We start from the raw sequence: 22,756 nt of genomic DNA, 5'->3' as shown, positions 1-22,756 counted from the left end.
ATTTTAATCTAGAAATAACTTTTTCATTTTCCAGAATTCTCAATGAAAATTATTTGACTGAATTACATAAGGATTCATTTGAAGGCCTGCTATCCCTCCAGTATTTGTAAGTTAGTTAATCACATTTGTGAGTTTTTAGTCGTATTATCTGTAAAATGAATAAGGGGTTCAAATTAGATAATCTCTAAGATTTCTTCCAGCAATAAAATTCTGCAATTCTGTAGGTTTGTATAGGGTCTCAGCCCATCTCTAGCATTAGCTATGTCCTATGCATTTTCAGTTTTTAAATTATATAGACAAAATGCAGACAGAAAAAAGTTTCACATGGTAAGAAGATCTGAGCAGTGACTGACACTCATATGAACCTTGTTTTATAAGGGTTCACACACCATCTTCTTCTATTCAGTCTACAACCAATAGATCAAATCTAATCTATGGTCTATTTTTAAATAGCCCATTAAGTTAAGAATGGTTTCTGCATTTTTAAAGGACTATGAAAGTAAAAGAAAAGAAAGAGAAATATGTGAGAGAGATCATATGTGGCCCACAAAGCCTAAAATATTTACTGTCTGACTTTCACAAAAAAAGATTTGAAAAAGTTGGTTTAGTAGGATGAAAGGAATTAAAGTTAACTTCGGATTGTTGCCTAAAGGAGAAGAAAATATAGACCACCTACATTCATTTGAACATCATTAATCCAGAAATTTTTGGTAATTTAATATGAATTAAAATAACAGTAAATATTAAAAATCAGCTGAATTGTATAAATAATAGATCAAGAATATTAAGCTACCAATAGAATAGACTGGTATTAAGGGTTTCATTTCAGGAATTGTTATATGAAAACAGATGTTTAAAATGATGGTTAAGTGGTAGAGCTAGAAATGTTTACACTAAGATGCATACCAGAAATGCCCCTAACTCTTCACCAATTACAAAATAACTGTCTCCCCAGCCCTGTTACCAAGAAAGGGATACCTGCATAGTATTTCTGTCTGTTTAGAGACAAGAAGATACTATGTTCATTGCTATGGAAGCTTGATTCTTATCCTTTGTCCATAGAGGTGTGTATGTCGTTAATCCTTATTAAGCTCATTAGTGATGCTGTTTTGCAAACAGATTCTTTCAAATGTAGAGGAATTAAGGCAAGTGGATATAAAGACCCTCAAGTGGATGCCAAAGTGCTACGTGGCTGTGAAGTAATAAAACTACATTTCCTTTAAAATAGTCATTTTCCTTCTACTCCCCCAGTTATTCATTTATTTAACAAATATTTGAATTTGCTTTATTTCCATGTGTCAGTTTTAAACATGGTGGGCAATGCAGATGAGCAAAACCTAGTCCATGCTTGCAAGGAGTTTATGCTCAGAAGAAATGGGATAAAAAATAACTACATTAAAAAGAAGAAATGGATGTGGGCATGAGGAGGGATACATTGTTTCTGGAGCATAGAAAAGGGGAAAATGCCTTCAATCTGGACCCAGGAAGATGTTACTAGAACAATGCCGTTTGAATAGGACTTTGAAGGGCCATTGTGTAACATCGGACAGACATCTTAGGGACAGTATTCTAAACTTGCAAAAGGAAAATGGGAGAAGGGCAAATCACAGGAAAGTGTTCGAGGAATGCCATGAGTACCTGTAGAGTACAAGGAGGGAGAGTAGGAAATTGGAGCCAGATCTTCTAGGGCTTTGAATGCCAAGCTGAGGAGCCATCATGGGGAACCGTGTTACCGCAGCAGTGCTATAGATAGATCTGCATCACAATCACTGAGAGGGCACGTTAGAACTCAGTTCCGGACTCCGCGCTCGTGGTTACTGATTCAGTTGGTCTAGAGTGGGACCAAGAATTTGCATCTTCAATAATTTCCCAGGAGATGCTGGTCTTTGCAAACCACTTGTGGAGAGTTTATCTGATGACTGTGTGCAGGATAGTTTAGGAAGGGAGAGACTAGAGATGGAGACATCAACCAGACAGCGTTACACCATCCAGGTAAAGAGGGAGGGACAAGCCCCATCACTGTATAACTGAAGAAATTGCTTTCATGAAATATTAAAGCAACATAAAACCAAAAGTGAGTTTCTATTAATATGATAGAAATTGATTCTATGAATATGATTTGAATTAGTTCAAAGTTATGTGTTAGTTAAAGGGGTAACTTCCTTTCAAATGATGTGAAAGGATGTCTTTTATTTCTTCTGATATTGAACTGGCTTAGGAAAACAGAGCTAAACTAGGAAGGTGTATAAATGTGAGACTATTTTTTTTTAGTATTAGAAACTATATGTAAAAACTTTGAGCTCATAATCTAGGATTTGATGAGACGACAAAAGGGCATCTAATCAAGTCTACTGCTCTCAGGAAAAATTCATTCCAAAGTCTATTAACATGTATATTCTATTTATGAAAACCATGAAGGTGAGACTCTAGGAGAGATATGGGCAGGGTTAGGGGCTCTGGAAAGTTCAAACACAAGTCGAGACATTTAGAGTTGAGATGAAAAATGTGTATTCAATATTATTCTAAACTCTTGCTATTATTCATACTAATCTACATCTAATAACTAATCAAGGCAATATTTTTCTTTTACTTTTTCCTAGAGATTTATCCTGCAATAAAATACAGTCTATTGAAAGACATACATTTGAACCACTACCATTTTTGCAATATATGTAAGTTACAAATATAACTTGATTACATTTGGAATTTTTATAAAACTTAATTATAAACCTCTTTGAAATACGATTAAAATTTTACCAGTAGGAAGCTACTAAAATTATATAGCAAATCCTTTTTGTCTCTAGCAAAGATTAGTGTGAGAATTACAAAGATCATAGTGAATCATGAAAAAGCAGTGGTCCTCAACTGGTGTGATTTTGTACTCAGGTGACATTTGGTAATGTCTGGATACAGTTTTGGTTGACAAAACTGTGGGTGTGTTCCTGGCATCTAGTGGGCAGAGGCCAGGGATGCTGCTAAACATCCTCCAAGGTACAAGACATATGCCCACAGCAAACAGTTATAGAGTCCAAAATGTCGATGGTACTGAAGTTGTGAAATCCTGTTCTAGAGAAATAAAGATCACTACACACAGGTATTTACTGAGCATTCACTGTTTTGTAGCTAATGCACCACATGTGCAATGCTAAAGTATAAATCATAAGCCGGAATCTTCCACAGTGAGATTTCCTTAGTGCATAGAGAAAGGATTAGGGTTATGTTCCATCCTATATAAATTAGAATCACAGCAAATGATAAATGTTCTGAAATTTTTTTTTTCTTTTGGCTTGTGTCTTTTTTTGTAGAAATCTTGGTTGCAATTTACTCACAGAACTGAGCTTTGGAACATTTCAGGCCTGGCATGGAATGCAGTTTTTACACAAGTTGTAAGTGAAATAGAAGATGAATACATGTAAACAACTATAAAAATACATACAATTATTGGTCAGCTGGGTACAATTCCATTATGAACTCTGAAAAGGATGTCTTAAGATCCATTCATTTTTCTCAAATGGGGAAACTAAGGTACAAAGAGGCCAAGAGATGTACATAGCTTATATATGACTTGCTCTGCTTGTGCTAGTTCTGACCTTTGGCATGGGCAAGAAAAGGCATCAAACAAGTGACCCTCAAATCAGCCTTGTTGCTGGGTAGGGTGGCTCAGGCCTGTAATCCCAGCACTTTGGGAGCCACATGTTCTTACTTATAAGTAGGAGCTATACATTGAGTACATATGGACAAAGAAGGGAACAACAGGTACCGGGGAGGTATTGTTCCTATGGCAGGTGGGAGGAGGGTGAGAATCAAAAAGCTACCTATTGTGTACTATGCTTATTACCTGGGTGACAAAATAATCTGCACACCAGACCCCTGTGACATGCAATTTACCTGTATTAGAAACCTGCACATGTACCCCTAAACCTAAAATAAAAGTTATAAAAAATAAATGAAGGCTGGGCGTGGTGGTGGCTCATGCCTGCAATCCCAGCACTTTGGGAGACCAAGGTTGGTGGATCACCTGAGGTCAGGAGTTTGAGACCAGCCTGACCAACGTGGTGAAACCCCGTCTCTACTAAAAATACAAAAATTAGCCGGGCATGGTGGCAGGTGCCTGTAATCCCAGCTGCTCAGGGGGCTGAGGCAGGAGAATCGCTTGAACCCGGGAGGCGGAGGTTGCAGTGAGCTGAGGTCATGCCATTGCACTCAAGCCTGGTGATAGAGCGAGACTCTGACAGAGATGGAGTTTTACCACGTTAGTCAGGATGGTCTGGAACTCCTGACCTCAGATGATCCGCCCGCCTTGGCCTCCCAAAGTGCTGGGATTACAGGCATGAGCCACTATGCCTGGCCAATAAATGGAAATGTTGACTCAAAAGAAGGAAGGGAGGGAGGGAAATGAAGAAAGAAAGAGAAAGAAAGAAAAGAAAAATGTAAAAACCCGTAAAGTTAAAGTAAACCCTTTTTCTTCCTACAGATTAAGCACATGAGTTCAGATTACAGCTTTGCTTCTTTTTTCTTTCTTTCTTTCTTTCTTTTCTTTTTCTTTCTTTTTTTTTTTTTTTGGCGGGGGGGATGGAGTTTTGTTCTTATTGCCCAGGCTGGAGTGCAATGGCACGATCTTGGCTCACCGCAACCTCCTCCTCCCAGGTTCAAGCGATTCCCCTGCCTCAGCCTCCTAGTAGCTGGGATTACAGGCATGCGCCACCACACCTGGCTAATTTTGTATGTTTAGTAAAGATGGGGTTTCTCTATGTTGGTCAGGCTGGTCTTGAACTCCCGACCTCAGGTGATCTGCCTGCCTCAGCCTCCTACAGTGCTAGGATTACAGGTGTGAGCCACCGCACTGGCAGTTTAGCTTCTTAATAGCTTGGTGACCTAGGACAAGTTGTGTAACCTCAGTTTCCTCATTTATAAAATAGGGCAATAATATCTAGCACATAAGGTTGTTGTGAGGATTAAATGTGAAATACCGATCACAAACACCTAGCAGCCCAATAGATACTCACTGTAATAATAATTATTTTTATAATTTCTGCAATAGTGATGATTCTTGGGTTAATGTAAAGGCTGATTTTCTTTTATTTCTTCCTGTTTCTTTTCTTTTTCTTGTTCACTTAAAAGAATTAAAAAGAAAATAGATTGCAGCATTTTGGAATAAAAAATCCCATCGAAATGAATGTATTCATTTTATTGACATATAAACAAAATGTCATTTGTTTATTCAATAAACTTTTTTTTTTTTTTTTTTGAGACAGTTTTGCTCTTGTTGCCCAGGCTGGAGTGCAGTGGTGCGATCTTGGATCACGACAACCTCCACCTCCCAGGTTCAAGCGATTCTCCTGCCTCAGCCTTCCCAAGTAGCTAGGATTACAGGCATGCACCACCAAACCCAGCTAATTTTATATTTTTAGTAGAGGTGGGGGTTTCTCCATGTGGGTCAGGCTGGTCTCAAACTCCCGACCTCAGGTGATCTGCCCACCTCAGCCTCCCAAAGTGCTGGGATTACAGGCATAAGCCACCACGCCCGGCCCAATAAACATTTATTAAATGCCTAGTAAATTTCAGACATCATGCCAGGCATAGGGATGACAATGAGAATAAGATGTGGTCTCTGCCCTCAAGGAGCTGATAGTCCAGGAGACTGACAAGTAGACAGGTGATTACATGCAATGTAACAAAGGCTGTGATGTCATACAAGAAGTCAAGTGGGAGTATATGATGGGAGTATGGTTTTGACCCGTTCCTTCTCTTAGCTTTATCCCTTTTTCCTTGGCTGTAAAGCAAAAGAATTGGTCCTATTTTTTTCCTTAACTGTGCAGATTAAACCATGAATTTGAAAAACTTTGCAAAGATAAAAGGCAAGCAGTCAGGCACAGTGGTTCACACCTGTAATCCTAACACTTTGCTAGGCTGAAGGGAGTGGATCACCTGAGGTCAGGAGTTCAAGACCAGCCTGGCCAACATGATGAAACCCAGTCTCTACTAAAAATACAAAAATTAGCTGGGAGTGGTGGCGGGCACCTGTAATCCCAGCTACTCAGGAGGCTGAGACAGGAGAATCGCTTGAACCCTGGAGGTGGAGGTTGCAATGAGCCAAGATAGAGCCATTGCTGTCCAGCCTGGGTGACAGAGCAAGACTCCATCTCAAAAAAACAAAACAAAACAAAACAGCAACAACAACAAAAATGAGCAACTTGAATTATGGACAAGCAACCTGAATTATGGCGGACACTAGAAATAGTGTTTCCTACAGAGTCGGGGCTTCCTACCAACATAGTCACTTCTAGGGTTTTTGACCTGAAAAATTCTGTGGCATATTTTTTCTTTGCTATCCACTTTTTTTAATTTTTTCTATTTCTTCCCCTGTTTCTCTCCTCTACTTTATCTTCTAGAGATCTAGGTAGTTCCCAAAGGAAAAGTGCTTTATGAAGTCTAATGGTGATTTATTAGGTAAAAACAGAAAATGATTTTTTTTTTTTACCTACAAGTTCCATACCAAAAAATGAATATAAACTTTTTATGCAATTTCACACTTTGAAAATGCAGATAATTTTAATTCTATTGCATTTTTCAGAATTCTCAATCGCAATCCTCTGACAACTGTTGAAGATCCGTATCTCTTTAAATTGCCAGCATTAAAATATTTGTAAGTACTATAGTACTTTCACGAGTCATGAGATGATTTATGCTCTTTTTAAATTTTTCATCAAAGATTAAGTATTTTGCATTTAGGCTAAAAAGTCATAATTTAAATTTTAACTGAGTTATTGAAAAAAGTTATTGGCAAAGAAAAGGATTAAGAAAGGATGTGTAATGGTCAAGACAGCCAGCAGGGGAAGAGAACAGTGTTGAAGAACCTGTATAGATTTGGAACATGTAGACACATGGAGGAATATTACTTAACCAAGAAAGCAAAGAAGAATAGGTGTTCATTATTCTAAAAAGGAAGAAAAGGGTAAATAATCAAGATGGGTGAATGCAATATGAAATGAGAAGTAAGATAAATGGTAAAAAAAAAAAAAAGTGTGAGTTCTATTCTTGAATATCATTAATTTGATGATGCAAATCAAATTTCTTTAATAAGAGGTCTCTGGAATTCTGCGGCAAATAAACTGTTGAGCTGGCTTGTTTTATAGAGAAGCCAGTATTGAAGTAATCACATGTCTTTGAATTATCTTTTTAAGTACAGAATTTTTTATTGGGGTTTATATCATGAATGTTTCGGCTTTCTTCTTCAGAGACATGGGAACAACTCAAGTCCCACTTGCAACACTTAAGAACATTCTCACGATGACTGTTGAACTGGAAAAACTGTAAGTTATTTTTTTCTTAGATTTATTTTTACTTAATTGGTTCTTTAGGTTTGTTTTATTATTTTTTTAAGTCAGGTTTATTGATATATAATTTTCATTTAATTCACCCTTTTTAAGGGTACAGTTTGATGAGTTTTGACAAATGTATAGTTACATAACCACCACCACATTCCCAATATAAAGCATTTCTGTTGCCTCAAAAAGGCCCCTTGTATCCCTTTGTAGTCGATCCCCTCCCCCAACGATCAGCCCCTGTTAACTACTAATCTGATTTCTGTTCCTATACTTTTGCCTTTTCCAGAATGTCTTATAAATGAAATAATATAGCGTGTCGCCTCTTGTGTTTGGCTTCTTTCACTTCGCTTTTTTTTGAGACGGAGTCTCGCTGTCACCCAGGCTACAGTGTAGCGGCATGACCTAGGCTCACTGCAACCTCCGCCTCCCAGGTTCAAGCGATTCTCCTGCCTCAGCCTCCCGAGTAGCTTAGATTACAGGTGCATGCCACCATGCCCAGCAAATTTTTGTAGTTTTAGTAGAGACAGGGTTTCACTATGTTGGCCAGGCTGGTTTCGAACTCCTGACCTCAATTGATCCACCCACCTCGGCCTCCCAAAGTGCTTGGGTTACAGATGTGAGCCACCGCACTCGGCCCAGCAGATTCTTTTTTTTTTTTTTTTTTTTTTGAGACAGAGCCTCGTTGCTGGAGTGCAGCAGCAAGATCTCAGCTCACCGCAACCTCTGCCTCCCAGGTTCAAACGATTCTCCTCCCTCAGCCTCCTGAGTAACTGGCATTATAGCCTCGCACCACCACACCCAGCTAATTTTTGTATTTTTAGTAGAGATGGGGTTTCTTCTTGTTGGCCAGGCTGGTCTCAAACTCCTGGCCACACTTGATCCACCCACCTTGGTCTCCCAAAGAGCTGGGATTACAGGCGTAAGCCACCACGCCTGGCCCAGTCCAGCAGATTCTTATATTTCAGTTTTTAAAGAAATGTTTGCCTTTCTACTGCTTGATGTGTAGTGGAATCTCATTGTGGTTTTAATTTGCATTTCTTTAATAGTTAGTGATGTTGAATATTCATGTGCAAATATCTTCTTTACTAAATTGTTCAAATCTGTTCCCATATTTTAATTGGATATTAGTCTTTTTATTGAGGTTTTTTTTCCTGTAACCCCATGAGAGATTCATTATTATTGAATTTTAAGAGTGCTTTATAGAGTCTAGATACAGGTCCTTTCAGGGACCAGGTACAGTGGTCCCTGCACATTGGGAGGCTGAGGCAGGAGGACTGCTTGAGGTCAGGAGTTTGAGACTACCTGGGCAATATGGTGAAACCTCGTCTCTACCAAAAATATAAAAATCAGTCAGGTGTGGTGGTGCTCACCTGTGGTCCCAGCTACTCGGGAAGCTGAGGTGGGAGGATTGCTTGAGCCAGGAGGTCGAGGCTGCAGTGAGCTGTGATCGCCACTGCACTCCAGCCTGGGTCACAGAATGAGATACTATCTCAAAAATTAAACAAGTAAATAAAACAAAAAACAAGGCCTTTTAGATATGTGTTTGGTAAATATCTTCTCTCAGGTTGTGGTTTGTCTTTTCATTCTAAATATTTTCTAGCTGGGCCCAGTGACTCACACCTGTAATCCCAGCACTTTGGGAGGACAAGGCAGGTGGATCACTTGAGGTCAGGAGTTCGAGACCATCCTGGCCAACGTGGCAAAACCCCCATCTCTACCCCCATCTCTACAGCCAGGTGTGGTGGCACACGCCTGTAATCCCAGCTACTCAGGAGGCTGAGGCACAATAAGTGCTTGAACCTGGGAGGTGGAGGTTGCAATGAGCCAAGATTGCACCACTGTACTCCAGCCTGAGCCACAGAGTGAGACTCTGTCTCAAAAAAAAAAAAAAATTAATAATAATAATTAAACTAAAAGTGTTTTCTGAAAAGCAGAAGTTTTTAATTTTGATCAGCTTTAAGTTAGCAATTTTTTCTTATATGGTTTGTGCTTTTTTGTTTTTTACCTAAGAAATCTTTACGAACCTGTTGTCTAATCCAAAGTGGAAAAGATTTACTCCTATGTCTTCTCCCAGAAATACTATAGTTTACGTCTAAGATCCGTTTTTAGTTAATTGAATATATGGTGTGAGGTATGTATTTTTTTTTTTTTTTTGCAATTGTATATTTATTTTTTGGAGAAACGAGGTCTCACTATGTTGCCCAGGCTGGTTTCAAACTCCTGGCCTCAGTGATCCTCCTGCCTCACCCTCCCAGAGTACTGGGATTACAGGCATGAGGCACCGTGCCTGGCCTTCTTTGCAGTTATATATATATACAGATATGTGTGTATGGTGTGTGTGTGTGTGTATATATATGTGTGTGTATATATGTGTGTGTATATATGTATATGTGTGTATGTGTATATATGTGTGTGTGTGTATATGTGTGTGTGTGTGTGTGTATATATATATCAGCCAGGTGTGGTGGCACATGCCTGTAGTCCCAGCTACTAGGAAGGCTGAGGTGGGAGGGTCACTTGAACTCAGGAGGTGGAGGTTGCAGTGAGCCAAGATGGCACCACTGCACTCCAGCCTGGGTGACAGAGCAAGACGTTGTCTTAAAAAAAAATTATATATATATATGTGTATATATATGTATATATGTGTGTATATATATGTGTGTGTGTATATATATGTATATATTTCTGCAGGGCCCTACTGTGAGTTTGTTACACAACTGACTGCAACTTAAATAGTGCCACCACCCCACAATATGGCAAACTAAATAGAAACTCTGTTTTGCTAAGGCTGGTTGAGGGCAGTATGCAAGATTAGCATGGAAAGGGCCCTTCATTTCGCACTCTGTTAATTTTTGTCAGGTCACTTTCTTATCTTGACCACATTGTCAGATCTGTTTTACTGCTCTAGCCTCACTTCCCTCAGCCTCCTGCAGCATCTTCCCTGTCAGCTAAATCCCTTCCTCTCTGGATGAAGTCCTCTTCATCGACCAGCTTTCTCACTTGGTTCTCTAAGACGGTGAGGATCTGTCTGCTTTTTTCTTGACCATTAGTGGATAGGAAAAAGCTCTCATTCTCTGTAACCATTTGTCACCGAGGCCATAAAGACATTGAACTAACTGCCTTATGGGAGTTCATTACTGGAAGTCTTCAGGAGTTTACACATTGATATACAAAGTAAGTAGGCCAGTGCATTTGAGTCTTGGCTCATGTGTAATGATCTTTAATGGCGTATTGAAAAATTACCATTCTCAAGTAAGGATAATGTATACGTCAGGTCATTTATAGTCTCAAAGATTTGTCAGTACACTTTAAAACAATCCTGGGAACAGTTCTATATTGAAGGATACTGAAGAATCATGAACACTAGGCGGCGCTGGGGCTGGCAAGCACGTGGCGGAGGTGGTGCCGACGGCGGCTGCTGAGGCGGGCAGAGGGTTGGCGGCGCCTGGAAGCCTGTCACTGGCACGGTCCCTGTGGGGTGCTCGGCAGCGGGCATGTCGGTGGTGGGGCTGAAGAACCATTTCTACAAGGCAAGCCAGCTGGTCAGTGAGAAGGTGGGAGGGGCTGAGGGGACCAAGCTGGATGATGACTTCAAAGAGATGGAGAAGAAGGTGGATGTCACCAGCAAGGCAGTGACGGAAGTGCTGGCCAGGACCATCAAGTACCTGCAGCCCAACCCAAACCTCGCAGGTAAGCTGACCATGCTCAACATGGTGTCCGAGATCCGGGGCCAGGTGAAGAACCCCAGCTACCTGCAGTTGGAGGGGCTTCTGAGCGAGTGCCTGATCTGCCACCTGAAGGAGCTGGGCGGTGAGTCCAACTTCGGTGACACACTGCTGGATGTCGGCGAGTCCATGAAGCACCTGGTGGAGGTGAAGGACTCCCTGGACATAGCGGTCAAACAGAACTTCATTGACCCCCTCCAGAACCTGTGCGAGAACAACCTGAAGGAGATCCAGCACCACCAGTTGGAGGGCCACCGCCTGGACTTTGACTAAAAGAAGAAGTGGCAGGGCAAGATCCCCAATGAGGAGCTGCGGCAGGTGCTGGAGAAGTTTGAGGAGTCCAAGGAGGTGGCAGAAACCAGCATGCACAACCTCCTGGAGACCAATATCAAGCAGGTGAGTCAGCTCTCAACCCTAGTAGAGGCGCAGCTGGACTGCTACCAGCGGGCTGTGCAGATCCCGGACAAGCTGGCAGAGAAGCCCAAGCGCAGAATGCAGGAAGCTTCCTCAGGCTCCAAGCGGCAGTATAAGCCCAAGTCCCGGGAGCCCTTTGACCTCGGAGAGCCTGAGCAGTCCAACGGGGGCTTCCCCAGCACCACAGTCCCCAAGATCGCAGCTTCGTCTTTCCGATCTTCCGACAAGCCCATCTGGACTCCTAGCAGGAGCATGCCACCCCTAGACGAGCAGAGCTGCAAGGTGCTGTACAACTTCGAACCCTAGAACCATGGGGAGCTGGGCTTCCATGAGGGTGATGTCATCGCCTTGACCAACCAGATCAACTACAACTGGTATAGGGCATGCTGGACAGCCAGTCGGGCTTCTTCCTGCTCAGCTACATGGACACGCTCGTGCCCCTGCCGCAGTGACTCGCCGGTGCCCCGCTCCTCTGTCCACACTGGGCGGCACCCCCTGCCGGGTCTTCTGCCTTCCACCGGGCTCCTACTGCTAGGATGGTATCCGAGCCTGCCGGTGCCACCCAGTCCCAGGTCCTCGAGGTACTCCCTGAGCAGGGAGCCACACTTGGGTGGGGGGCTTATCTGGGTGGGTGGGGATGCCTGTTTACACTGGCGCTGACCCCCAACGGTGACAACTCCCTTCCCTACTCCATTGCGCCAGCCTCCTCCCCGCTCCCCAACTCCTTGCCCAGCTGGCCGAGGCGGGGCTAACCCTAAGGTGCTCTCACAAACACTAATGTTCCACTGTGGCAGCACCCACCTCCGTCCTGACCCCACAGGGACCCGGCCCACTGCCTGCCCTCGAGTCTTGTGGCCTTAACAGGATGAGATCGAGCGTCCCCGTGGCTCAGAGACAGGACCTTGGTTTTAAATCCTGTCCCAGCCTGGTGCTGGAGATGGGCCCTGGCCCCACTCCAGGGCCACTGCACCCCTACCTCACACATGCACTCCTTCTCCCCAAGGCCAGGTCAGAGGGCCTCACTGCTTCCCCTGCCTGCTGTCAGCTTGCAGCCCGGGGACAGAGGCCAGCTGGGATCTGCCCCAGGACAGAGAACATAGCCTCCTTCAGAGCCCCGCCTCCAAAGCCCCTCCCTCACAAAGCCAAGTACCTTTTCAGCTTTTCAACTGCCCCCAGACAGGGCCACGGAGGCCTGTGTCACTCTAGCACAAGCTGCCACCACCAACCACCCACATACACCCCAGCACACTTCGCACGGGACCACAGCCCCAGCCATGCTGTTGAGGCCAAGCACAAAGGCTCCAGTGAGCAAATGTTAAAGCTCCTGGTGGCCAGGCCTCCACTTTCCCAGCCGCTACCACCCCACCCTGTGGGAAGTGGCCCTGACCTTCTCCTCTAGGCCACAGCAGGCAGCCCTGGGGTCTCCAGACCCCTGCCCAGACCAGCAGGTCCGCAGCCCCAACATCTGCTTCCTCTGTCACCCGATCCAAAATCGATGAAATGGGGGGTCCTCTGGACTGGGCCACATTCACATTCCTCTCCCACTGTGGCTCAGCCTGAAGCCTCTGGACCCCAGGCTCTGCTCTGCACCCACCTTGTCAGCAGTACATGAAGGGCACAGACACCCTGGCAGAGATGAGCACACAGCCTTGGACACGGTCCAGGGCAAAGTGAAATGTGTGCCTGAATTTTGTAAACAGAAGTATTAAATGTCTTTCTACAAAAATAAAAAAAAAAATCATGAACACTAAATGTAATGTCTGATGTTTGGTGATGTTTAATTGGATTCTCAATTTTTTAAGCCATGATATGATTAGGACAATTGTGAAAATGTGTATATGGACTACATAGTAGACAATGATAATATTAAGTTCCATTGGGTGATGATAGTATTCTGGTTATGTAGGAGAATGCCTTGGTTCTTAGGGGCTGCACACTGAAGTCTTTAATGGTGAAGGGTCATTATGTCTGCAACTGACTCAAATGGCTTGTCCAGAAAATGTATAGACAAACACACATGGAAAGCAAATGTGACAAAGTATCAGCTACTGTGGATTCCAGATGAAAGTTATACAGGTGTTCATTAGACCATTTGAAAATGCTTCCCAGCCATCCTAAGGCTTAAAGAAAAAAAAAAGAAAATGTTTAAAATCAAAAGTTGGGGGCAGGAAAAGAATAACAAAACCTCTGGGCTCGTGCCTATAATCCCAGCACTTTGGGAGACCAAGGAGAAAGGGTTGCTTGAGCTCAGGAGTTCGAGATTTTAGTAGAGGCAGGGTTTCACTATGTTGCCCAGGCTGGTCTCGAACTCCTGAGGGGGTCTCGAACTCCATGACCCCCTGTCATGGAGACAGGCCCCTGAGTATTTTGAAAAACAATACAAAGGGCCCCTCTCTTCAACCTGCATCCAACAACTCAACTTACGAAAGTAAATTGAGAAAGCTGTACTTGCTGGAAAATATGTTAGATACAGAAATACAAGAAAAAATCAATGAAGTTAAAAGGGAAGTTAAAAGGGGGTCAAGGCTGCAGTGAGCTATGATTTTGCCACTGTATTTCATTCAGCCTGGGTGATAGAGTGAGACCTTGTCTCATTTTTTTAAAAAAGTAATTTTTCCCATAGTTAATAAATAATCTGTGAGGTGGTACTTTGAGATCACTGAAGGTCCTGTTCTCAGATGTCTTTTCACCCAGCTGTCCATCAGTGATAATCCTTGTCTGAATCAATTTTTATTACTGGTGGTTGCAAAGTGACACTTTTTAAAATTCTGTCATTCCTTCCACATTTATTATCTGGCTTTATTTCATTAAAGAACTCCCCTTCTTTCTTTTTTAATATCATTCTTCATTGATTCTTTTTTATGTATTAATTATGTTATAGCTTATTATTGTTGTTATTCTTTTGAATGCTCAAATTGTCCAGATTTGACCAATGCAATCTCTGTTACTTTTTAACCCCACAATCCAGGTTGAACTAAACTATTTTTAATGCGCAGAGTAATTTCTAGTATTTCCCACTCCCAAAAGGAATTGAGAAAGGGCCTCCAGAAGCTGGGGACTTACTCAGACTCTTCTTAGAAGTCTACTTTCTTCCTGTATACTTTCAGCCCAAAGTGAGACTTTTGAGTTGGGAAGAGATACTTCTGAATTAAACTACTGATCAGTGTCACCCAATTCTAATCCCAACCACCTTTATTCTAGGCATACCATACTCACTGCCATGCTTATCCTTCGGTTGGGCACCTCTGTCCTCCTTCCTATTGGCCTTCTAGTTCCTACCCAACTGTTCAGTCCACAGGCCTCAATAACACCTTTTCGCCCAGCCCTCTGGTAGCGTTGGCCTGCCTCCTTTACCTACTCAACCGCTTTACCACTAATTTATTGTTCTCTGTTTTCATCTATAGGATCTTACCTAGCCATATGGCCTGCTGCCTCTGCCAATTTAAAAATAGCATTGAGGTTGTCTGCAAGACAGTCAAGCTGCATTGCAACAGTGCATGTCTGACAAACACCATACATTGTCGTGAGTCCAAATTGCCTGGTGATCAATTGTTACATTATTTTAAGTATTTGTTTTTAAATTTTTTATTTTTAATTGATAAATTTGTAAAGTGATGATATAATTGCTTTATTTTTATTTACTCATTCAGAGTTAAACTCCCTCAATTTCTGAACTATTCCCTTGCTGAGAGTCAGGTTCTCAGTTATTATTAGAAAATGTAATAATAGAACTGTTCCATATTCATAAAGGACCAAGACAAAGGAATGGGAAGACTAGGGAATAACATTAACATCCACACACTGTGTACTGTGCTCTGCGCTTGATGCTTTGCCCCCAGTGATAATTTCTTCATACAGTGCAATGTAGTTTGTAGGCTGGTTTTATATCCATGAGATCTCAAGTACTCTCGGCCTTATAGGACAGATGTAGATCCAGTTTTGTTTTTGTTTTTGTTTTCACAATTTTATAAGAGTACAAGTGATGCTATTTTATTTGAAGCCTGAGAGCTTCTGGTTCCATAACCAGAAATTGCTACCTGGCTCTTCTAATGGGATGAGGGATTTTCCATGCTTAGACCATCCAACTCTGAACGTGCTCTGAATTCAAACCTTTCCATTCACAGAACAAATGCTCAAGTGCTTCCAGGAGTGTTTCTGTAGATTAGGTTTATTAGCACCAACTTCATGACTTCTAAAAGGTGACTGCTTTCATGTCCAGATAGCTTGAATACAGGTATCTACCAGTGATATGGGGTGGATGATGAATAATGCTTGGCTACTTATTTAAAGAAAATGTTGCTTATTTTTCAAAACTTTTTTTTACCAATTATATTCTTCCCTTCTCCCCAGGAGGTGGGCAGAAAAGCATTGGTAATCTCCTTTTACAGATGAGGAAAAACAAGATCAGAGGTGCTAAGTGCTGTACCTTGTGCCAGGTCTTCTGTCCCAATTCTGGGTTCTCCCCAAGCCTGTGTTTCTCCTTTCTCACAATCTTTACTTCTTCCTCTGACCCTCAGCACCACCCAAAATACTTTTAATTCTGGAAAAGAAAATCAGCTGCACACTGGTACACTTGACCCTCATGCAGTCAGAAGCTTTGGATGATTCTGCATGCAAAATATTAGAGATGAAATGAAAGCAAAGTAGGCATCTGACAAAAGTTGCTTTTTCCCTTCTGCATTTTAGGACCTCAAGTAATGTTTATCCAGAAACTGCTGTCATACCATAGATTCATTTTATATTTAACAACATAGGCATACAATCTGGCAAATTAAAAACCTCTTAACCTACACCCTGAATCCCTGCCCAAATTTAAGAAAAGAACTAGGGTGGACACAGTGTTTTTTCCATGTCGCGTCTTCTGTGATGGAGCTACAGTATGTGGGAACAGAGAATGGGGTGGGTGGGTGGAGCATGTGCCAGATGAGGATCTATCAGCAAAGGGAGGGGCTCTCCACATTAGCATCTCCACCCTGCTCCTCTCAGAGGACCGCCTTCCATTGCATTCAGCTGTGATGGTAGCAAGAACACAGGTACACCAAGGACAAGGAGAGAGGGAGCCTTGTGCTCTCTCTCTGCATCTGAGGCAGGACAGCACAGGGTATGGAGCAGCCTGCAGAGAGGCCAGCACATCAGGTCATCATGGTAGCACTTGTCTTCCACCTTGAGCTTTGACTGAGCACTGGGCAACTGGCCCCTGGGGATCAATGGAATAATCCTAAGCAGACTTACTCTGTGTCACACTATGGAATGTTCCAAGTAGGTGGCCATGTTTTCAAAAGATGTCTTTTTCTCCTTTCGTTGTTGCCATTTCGTAGGTTTAGGATTGGGTGTGTGTTTCTCCTCTCTGAATGGCACTCGAATGTTTGCTGACTCCTACTCCGTGTGACTGGGGCGTACGGCTGTGGACTGATGCATGCCGTCCCATCATCTTTCATGATCAAAGCAGTCTCTTCTTTTTTCACAGCTGAAGAAGCATCTGTAGGGAATCCAGAAGGAGCGTTCATGAAGGTGTTACAGGCCCGGAAGAAGCACACGAGCACTGAGCTGACTATTGAGCCGGAGGCGCCCTCAGACAGCAGTGACATCAACTTGTCAGGCTTTGGGAGTGAGCAGCTAGACACCAATGACGAGAGTGAGGTTATCAGTGCACTAAGTTACATCTTGCCGTATTTCTCAGCAGGAAATCTAGATGCGGAATCAATGTTGTTACCATTCATGAAACGGCTCTTTTCTAATGCACAAGATGGAGACAGGCCCCTGAGTATTTTGAAAAACAATACAAAGGGCCCCTCTCTTCAACCTGCATCCAACAACTCAACTTACGAAAGTAAATTGAGAAAGCTGTACTTGCTGGAAAATATGTTAGATACAGAAATACAAGAAAAAATCGATGAAGTTAAAAGGGAAGAAAAAACTGCCATGCTTATGCAGACCAGCCTTCTAGGTAACAAATTTAAACGCCAAATATTTGAAAAGAAATTAGAAACTGTCCAACCACAGGAAAACAGCCTGGCAAAGATTCAAAGTGTAGGCAACAACCTGCAGAGAGTGAACAGAGTCCTCACGGGCCCAAGGAGCATCCAGAAAAGGCACTTCAAAGAGGTGGGAAAGCAGAGCACCAGGAGGGAAGAGGGTGCGCAGGCATTTGTGGAGAGCGCTGCCCAAGAAAAAAGGCTCGGGAGCCCGGTCTCAAGGGAGCTGGAACAGCCTCACACAGAGCAGGGGCCCGAGAAGTTAGCGGGAAATGCCATCTATGCGAAGCCTTCATTCACCCAAGAGCGTAAGGCGGCAGTCTCCTCTGTGCTGAAACCCTTCTCCATGGGCGAGCCTTCTGCCTCCACCCCTGCAAAAGCCCTACCTGAGGTCAGAGACAGATCGAAAGACTTAACCCACGCCGTTTTCATTTTAGAAAATGCAAAGGCTAGAGTTAAGAATACGAAGGCTGCTAAACCAATCGTACATTCCAGAAAAAACTACCGCTTTCATAAAACTCGCTCCCGTGTGGCCCACAGCACACCCAAGGCCAAAAAGAGTCAAAAGTTGAGAAAGAAAAGTTATCTCGATAGACTGATGCTCGCAAACAGGCCGCCATTCTCTGCAGTGAACAGCCTCATAAATTCTCCTTCACAAGGGGCTTTTTTGCCTTTAGTAGACCTGAGTCCTAAGGAAAATCCTTTTCCTGAACTATTTGATCCTTCAGAACATGTTATAGAGAACACTAATGTAAAGAACACAACTGCAAGAAATGCCTTCAAAGAAAACATTTTTATGGAAAACACTACTATGCCAGAAGGCACCATCTCTGAAAACACAACCTACAATCCTCCTCCTGAGGCAGATTCCGCTGGGACTGCGTTCAACTTAGGGCCAGCTGTTAAACGAACTAATCAGACACAATGGGAATACAACAACATGGGCACTGACCTGTCCCCCGAGCCCAAAAGCTTCAATTACCAGTTGCTCTCATCCCCAGGTGATCAGTTTGAAATTCAGCTAACCGAGCAGCTACGGTCCCTCATCCCCAGCGAGGATGTGAGAAGGTTTATTTCTCATGTTATCCGGACCTTAAAGATGGACTGCTCTGAAACCCGTGTGCAACTGACCTGTGCCAAGCTCATCTCCAGGACAGGCCTCCTGATGAAGCTTCTCAGTGAGCAGCAGGAAGTAAAGGCGTCCAAGGCAGAATGGGATACGGACCAATGGAAAACTGAGAACTATATTAATGAGAGCATGGAAGCCCAGAGTGAACAGAAAGAGCAGAAGTTGAGTGAGGTGAGGACCCCACAGAAACATGAGACCCAGATTTCCCATCATTTAGTGTATTCCAGGAAAGTGCCCACACAGGAGAACCTGGGACTCCCAGGCCATAGCTTGTCCTGGTCATGTAACTTTGGCCATGACAGTGATCTCCCACTTTGCTCATTTAGAGAGTGAAATAGATTAGTGCACAAGGTGAACTGTAGACCAGGGGTGGTAGCTCATGCCTGTAATCCCAGCACTTTGGGAGGCCAAGGTGGGTGGATCACTTGAGGTCAGGAGTTTGAGACCAGCTTGGCCAACATAGTGAAACCCTATCTCCACAAAAATAAAAAAAATTAGCGGGGGTGATGACACATGCCTGTAGTCCCAGCTACTCAAGAGGCTGAAGTGGGAGGATCACCTGAGCCCAGGGAGGTCGAGTCTGTAGTGAACTGTGATCACACCACTGCACTCCAGCCTGGGTGACAGAGTGAGACTCTGTCTCAAAAAAAAAATAAAAAAGAACCTGTAAGCTACTTACCTGGAATACTGGGGTTTTGAGAAGTTAGCTTCCATTCTCTTTTTTTTTTTTTTTAATTGTTCTTTCCTTTTTTTTTTTTTTTTTTTTTTAGCTCATGAAAGATGTTCCAGGATATGGCTATAACAACAAACTCATCTTGGCAATATCTGTGACTGTAATACTAACAATTTTGATCATAATTTTTTGTCTCATTGAGGTAAGAATAATAATTAATTCAGGTTTTCAGAATGCAGTCCTGTCTTTGTGTGGATTCAGAGCCCACAAACTGAAAACCAAAGCCACTTTCCCACCTGCTGCTACTTGACATTCTTTTTCAGTCCTTTAAGGCTGAGGTACGCTTTGTTCTTTTACTGCAGTGGATATTCCAGGATTTTAAAGGATTCTCGCTTCCAGGAGGTCTCTGTGAAATGAAACCAAGTTAATCCCATTAGACTATTTTAAGAAGTTGATATAATAGCAAAATTTCTCCCACATAAAACGATGTCAACAATTGGATATACTCACCAAGTCACCCCTTACTCTGCCACTAATTTATTTCCTTGTTGCTGAAATGATGAGAGACGTATAATCTCCACCTCACGGAGTTGTCATCACCCTGGAGAGGAAGGAGGCAGCCAATAGAGAGAAGTATTGCCTTGTAGACTTATTAGGTTCACACAGTATCATCCTTCTCCAGTGTGTAAGGTGTTGTCTAAATAGGTCCAGTTAAAGCACTACAGGGTAGCCATTTTTTAAAAAAAATTGTTGGCCACATTTTTAAGTTCACAGGGGATGGGGAGCGTTTCATACTCCAGGCCTCCTGAGCCTAGGCCCTCTGTGAGATGTGTCACCATTTCTTGGACACCATGTGAGACATTCGCCCTCGGATCAGAGATGCTCAACCTGCATCAACATATCTAAAGCCTACATCTGGCTACTCTGGGGCGAGTCCTGTTCACAGTGCCCATTCCTGGAGCTTGCCTCTGTTTGCCTTTTGTTCGATTACAATCATGTATTACTTTTCCCAACAGGCCAGTGCTAGCATATTGGAAGAGTGATTTAATAAGCTGGTAACCTTGACGCCATGCTCCCAATCCAACCTTATTTGCCTCATTTACCATTTCCATTATTGTGGCAGCCCTCCATTCCAGCCAGAGCTTCAACTTACCATACCTCAGTCACACCATCCGCATTTCTGCTCTTGTCTGTGTGTTTGTCCATTTAAAATGCCCTTATTTCACTCTGCCTGTGGGAGTCCCATGAATCTCTCCAAAGCCAACTCAAGTTCATCTTTCTGCTTGAAACCTTCCCTGAATAGGCCTGGCGCGGTGGCTCACGCTTGTAATCCCAGCACTTTCATGAGGCTGAGGCGGCAGATCATGAGGTCAGGAGATCGAGACCATCCTGGCTAACACAGTGAAACCCTGTCTCTACTAAAAATATAAAAAATTAGCTGTGCGTGGTGGCAGGCGCATGTAGTCCCAGCTACTCCTGAGGCTGAGGCAGGAGAATGGTGTGAACCTGGGAGGCAGAGCATGCAGCGAGCCAAGATCGGGCCACTGCACTCGAGCTTTGGTGACAAAGCGAGACTCTGCCTCAAAAAACAAAAACAGGCCGGGCGCGGTGGCTCAAGCCTGTAATCCCAACACTTTGGGAGGCCGAGACGGGTGGATCACCAGGTCAGGAGATCGAGACCCTCCTGGCTAACACGGTGAAACCCCGTCTCTACTAAAAAATACAAAAAAAAAAAAACTAGCCGGGCGAGGTGGCGGGCGCCTGTAGTCCCAGCTACTCGGGAGGCTGAGGCAGGAGAATGGCATGAACCCGGGAGGCAGAGCTTGCAGTGAGCTGAGATCCGGCCACTGCACTCCAGCCTGGGGGACAGAGCGAGACTCTGTCTCAAAAAAAAACCAAACAAACAAACAAACAAAAAAACAAAAACAAAACAAAACCAAAAAACCACCTTCCCTGAATATCCCAGCCCTCCTGAGCCTAGTCCCTTTGTGAGATTTGTCCCCATTTCTTGGACACCATATGAGAGACTTCAGAGGCTGAAGTGGGAGGATTGCTTGAGCCTGGGAGGTTGAGGATGAAGTGTGCTGTGGTCATACCACTGCACTCTAGCCTGGACAACAGAGCGAGACCCTGTCTTAAAAACAGCTACCACCAAAAACTATCTTGGAATTTGAATAGGATTACCTTAAATTTGTAGATTAATTTGAGAATTGACATCTGTACAACATTCTGGGAACATGGTATTTCATGTCATTTATTCATTTCTTGTTAATGTCTTTCAGAAGAGTTTTAGGGTTTCCATCATACAGATCTTACACGTCTTTTGTTACATAACAGATCTTTGTATTTTTCTTCCTAAATACTTCATACATTTGTATTGCCATTGTAAATGGTACTTATTTCCATTTTCTAATTAGTTATTGGTGGTACATCTGACAAGTATTTGACTTCTGTGTGCTGTTCTCTTGAATTTGTTTCTAGTCACTGTACTGAATTCTCATATTACTTCCAGTAAAATCTTAGTTGATTCTCTTAGGCTTCTTTTGCTAACATTTATTGTTTTATATGCAAATAATGATAGTTTTGCCTCTTCCTTTTAAATACTTACACTCTTTCCTTCCTTTCCTTTCTCTTTTTTTCTTTCTCAGGGCCTTGTTGTCACCCAGACTGGAGGGCAATGGTGTAATCTAGCTAACTGTAACCTCAAACTCCTGGGCTTAGGGGATCCTCCTGCCTCAGCTTCCAGAGTGGCTGGGACTACAGGCAGGCAGTGAAATTTTAAAACTTTTTTTGTAGACACAAGGTCTCACTATGTTGCCCAGGCTGGTTTTCCTGCCACTTTAGAGCAGGTTTCCTTTTTTTCATACTTTTAAGAGTTTTTTATTAGGAATTGTCCATTGAATGTTAGCTAAAACAGTCAATAAAATGCATTAAGTGTCAGCTACATGCAAGACCCTAAGTTAGATACAGTTAGCCCTCTTCATCAGCAGGTCCACATCTTCAGATTCAACTAGATAAGGTGAATATTTGAAAAAAGAAACAATAAAAATACAAATAGAAAGTACAGTATAACAACTGTTGCCATTGTACAATAGCTATACATTTTATTAGTGATGACCTAAAGTACGTGGGACCAGGCATGTTGACTGACACTTGTAGTCCCAACACTTTGGGAGGCCAACCTGGGCAGCATAGTGAGACCTTGTCTTTAATAAAAATAAAAAAAATAGCCAGGTGTGGTGGTATGCACCTGTAGTGCCAGCTACCCAAGAGACTGAGGTGGGAGGATCATTGGAGCCCAGGAGGTTGAGGCTGCAGTGAGCTGTGATTGTGACACTGCACTCCAGCCTAAGTGACAGAGGACGATCCTGTCTCCAAGTAAGTAAATAAAGTATATGGGGGGATGTATGTTGGTTATATGCAAATACTGCACCATTATATGTAAGGGATTGAGCATCCACAGATTCTGGTATGGTGTGGGGGCAGTATCCTAGAACCAGTCCCCTGCAAGA

General features: G+C 43.1%; 1 protein-coding gene, 1 long non-coding RNA gene and 1 pseudogene across 9 annotated transcripts in view; 2 read left to right on the top strand and 1 right to left on the bottom strand.

The window, feature by feature from the left end:
* LOC100999055 (leucine-rich repeat-containing protein 37A3-like) overlaps positions 1-22,756 on the top strand; it is a 31,027-nt gene that overhangs the window by 7,748 nt on the left and 523 nt on the right. Inside the window, exons 3-10 of one of the 4 annotated variants that reach the window (XM_009190892.4) lie at positions 35-106; positions 2,601-2,672; positions 3,306-3,386; positions 6,575-6,646; positions 7,239-7,313; positions 14,872-14,990; positions 16,935-18,742; positions 19,342-19,446. In XM_009190892.4, coding sequence (XP_009189156.2) covers positions 35-106; positions 2,601-2,672; positions 3,306-3,386; positions 6,575-6,646; positions 7,239-7,313; positions 14,872-14,990; positions 16,935-18,742; positions 19,342-19,446 — 2,404 coding nt within the window. Of the gene's footprint in view, positions 1-34; positions 107-2,600; positions 2,673-3,305; positions 3,387-6,574; positions 6,647-7,238; positions 7,314-14,871; positions 15,009-16,934; positions 18,743-19,341; positions 19,447-22,756 lie in introns of all 4 variants that reach the window. The other 3 variants (XM_009190891.4, XM_009190893.4, XM_009190894.4) reach the window with 3 other exon arrangements.
* Positions 9,949-12,942, top strand: LOC116271065 (annotated as a pseudogene). The gene has a single exon (XR_004179463.1). The product of XR_004179463.1 is annotated as an endophilin-A2 pseudogene (transcript).
* The window catches only part of LOC103878886, a 46,063-nt gene continuing 42,632 nt past the window's right edge, over positions 19,326-22,756 (bottom strand). For 3 of the 4 annotated variants that reach the window (XR_004179466.1, XR_004179464.1, XR_004179465.1), the window contains one exon: positions 19,326-19,845. This is a non-coding gene — a long non-coding RNA (uncharacterized LOC103878886). The remainder of the gene's footprint in view (positions 19,846-22,756) is intronic. The other variant, XR_004179467.1, reaches the window with a different exon arrangement.

Source organism: Papio anubis, chromosome 17 (assembly GCF_008728515.1).
Source record: "Papio anubis isolate 15944 chromosome 17, Panubis1.0, whole genome shotgun sequence".
Classification (NCBI taxonomy): Eukaryota; Metazoa; Chordata; class Mammalia; order Primates; family Cercopithecidae; genus Papio; species Papio anubis.
This window is presented reverse-complemented; position numbering and strand designations above follow the sequence as displayed.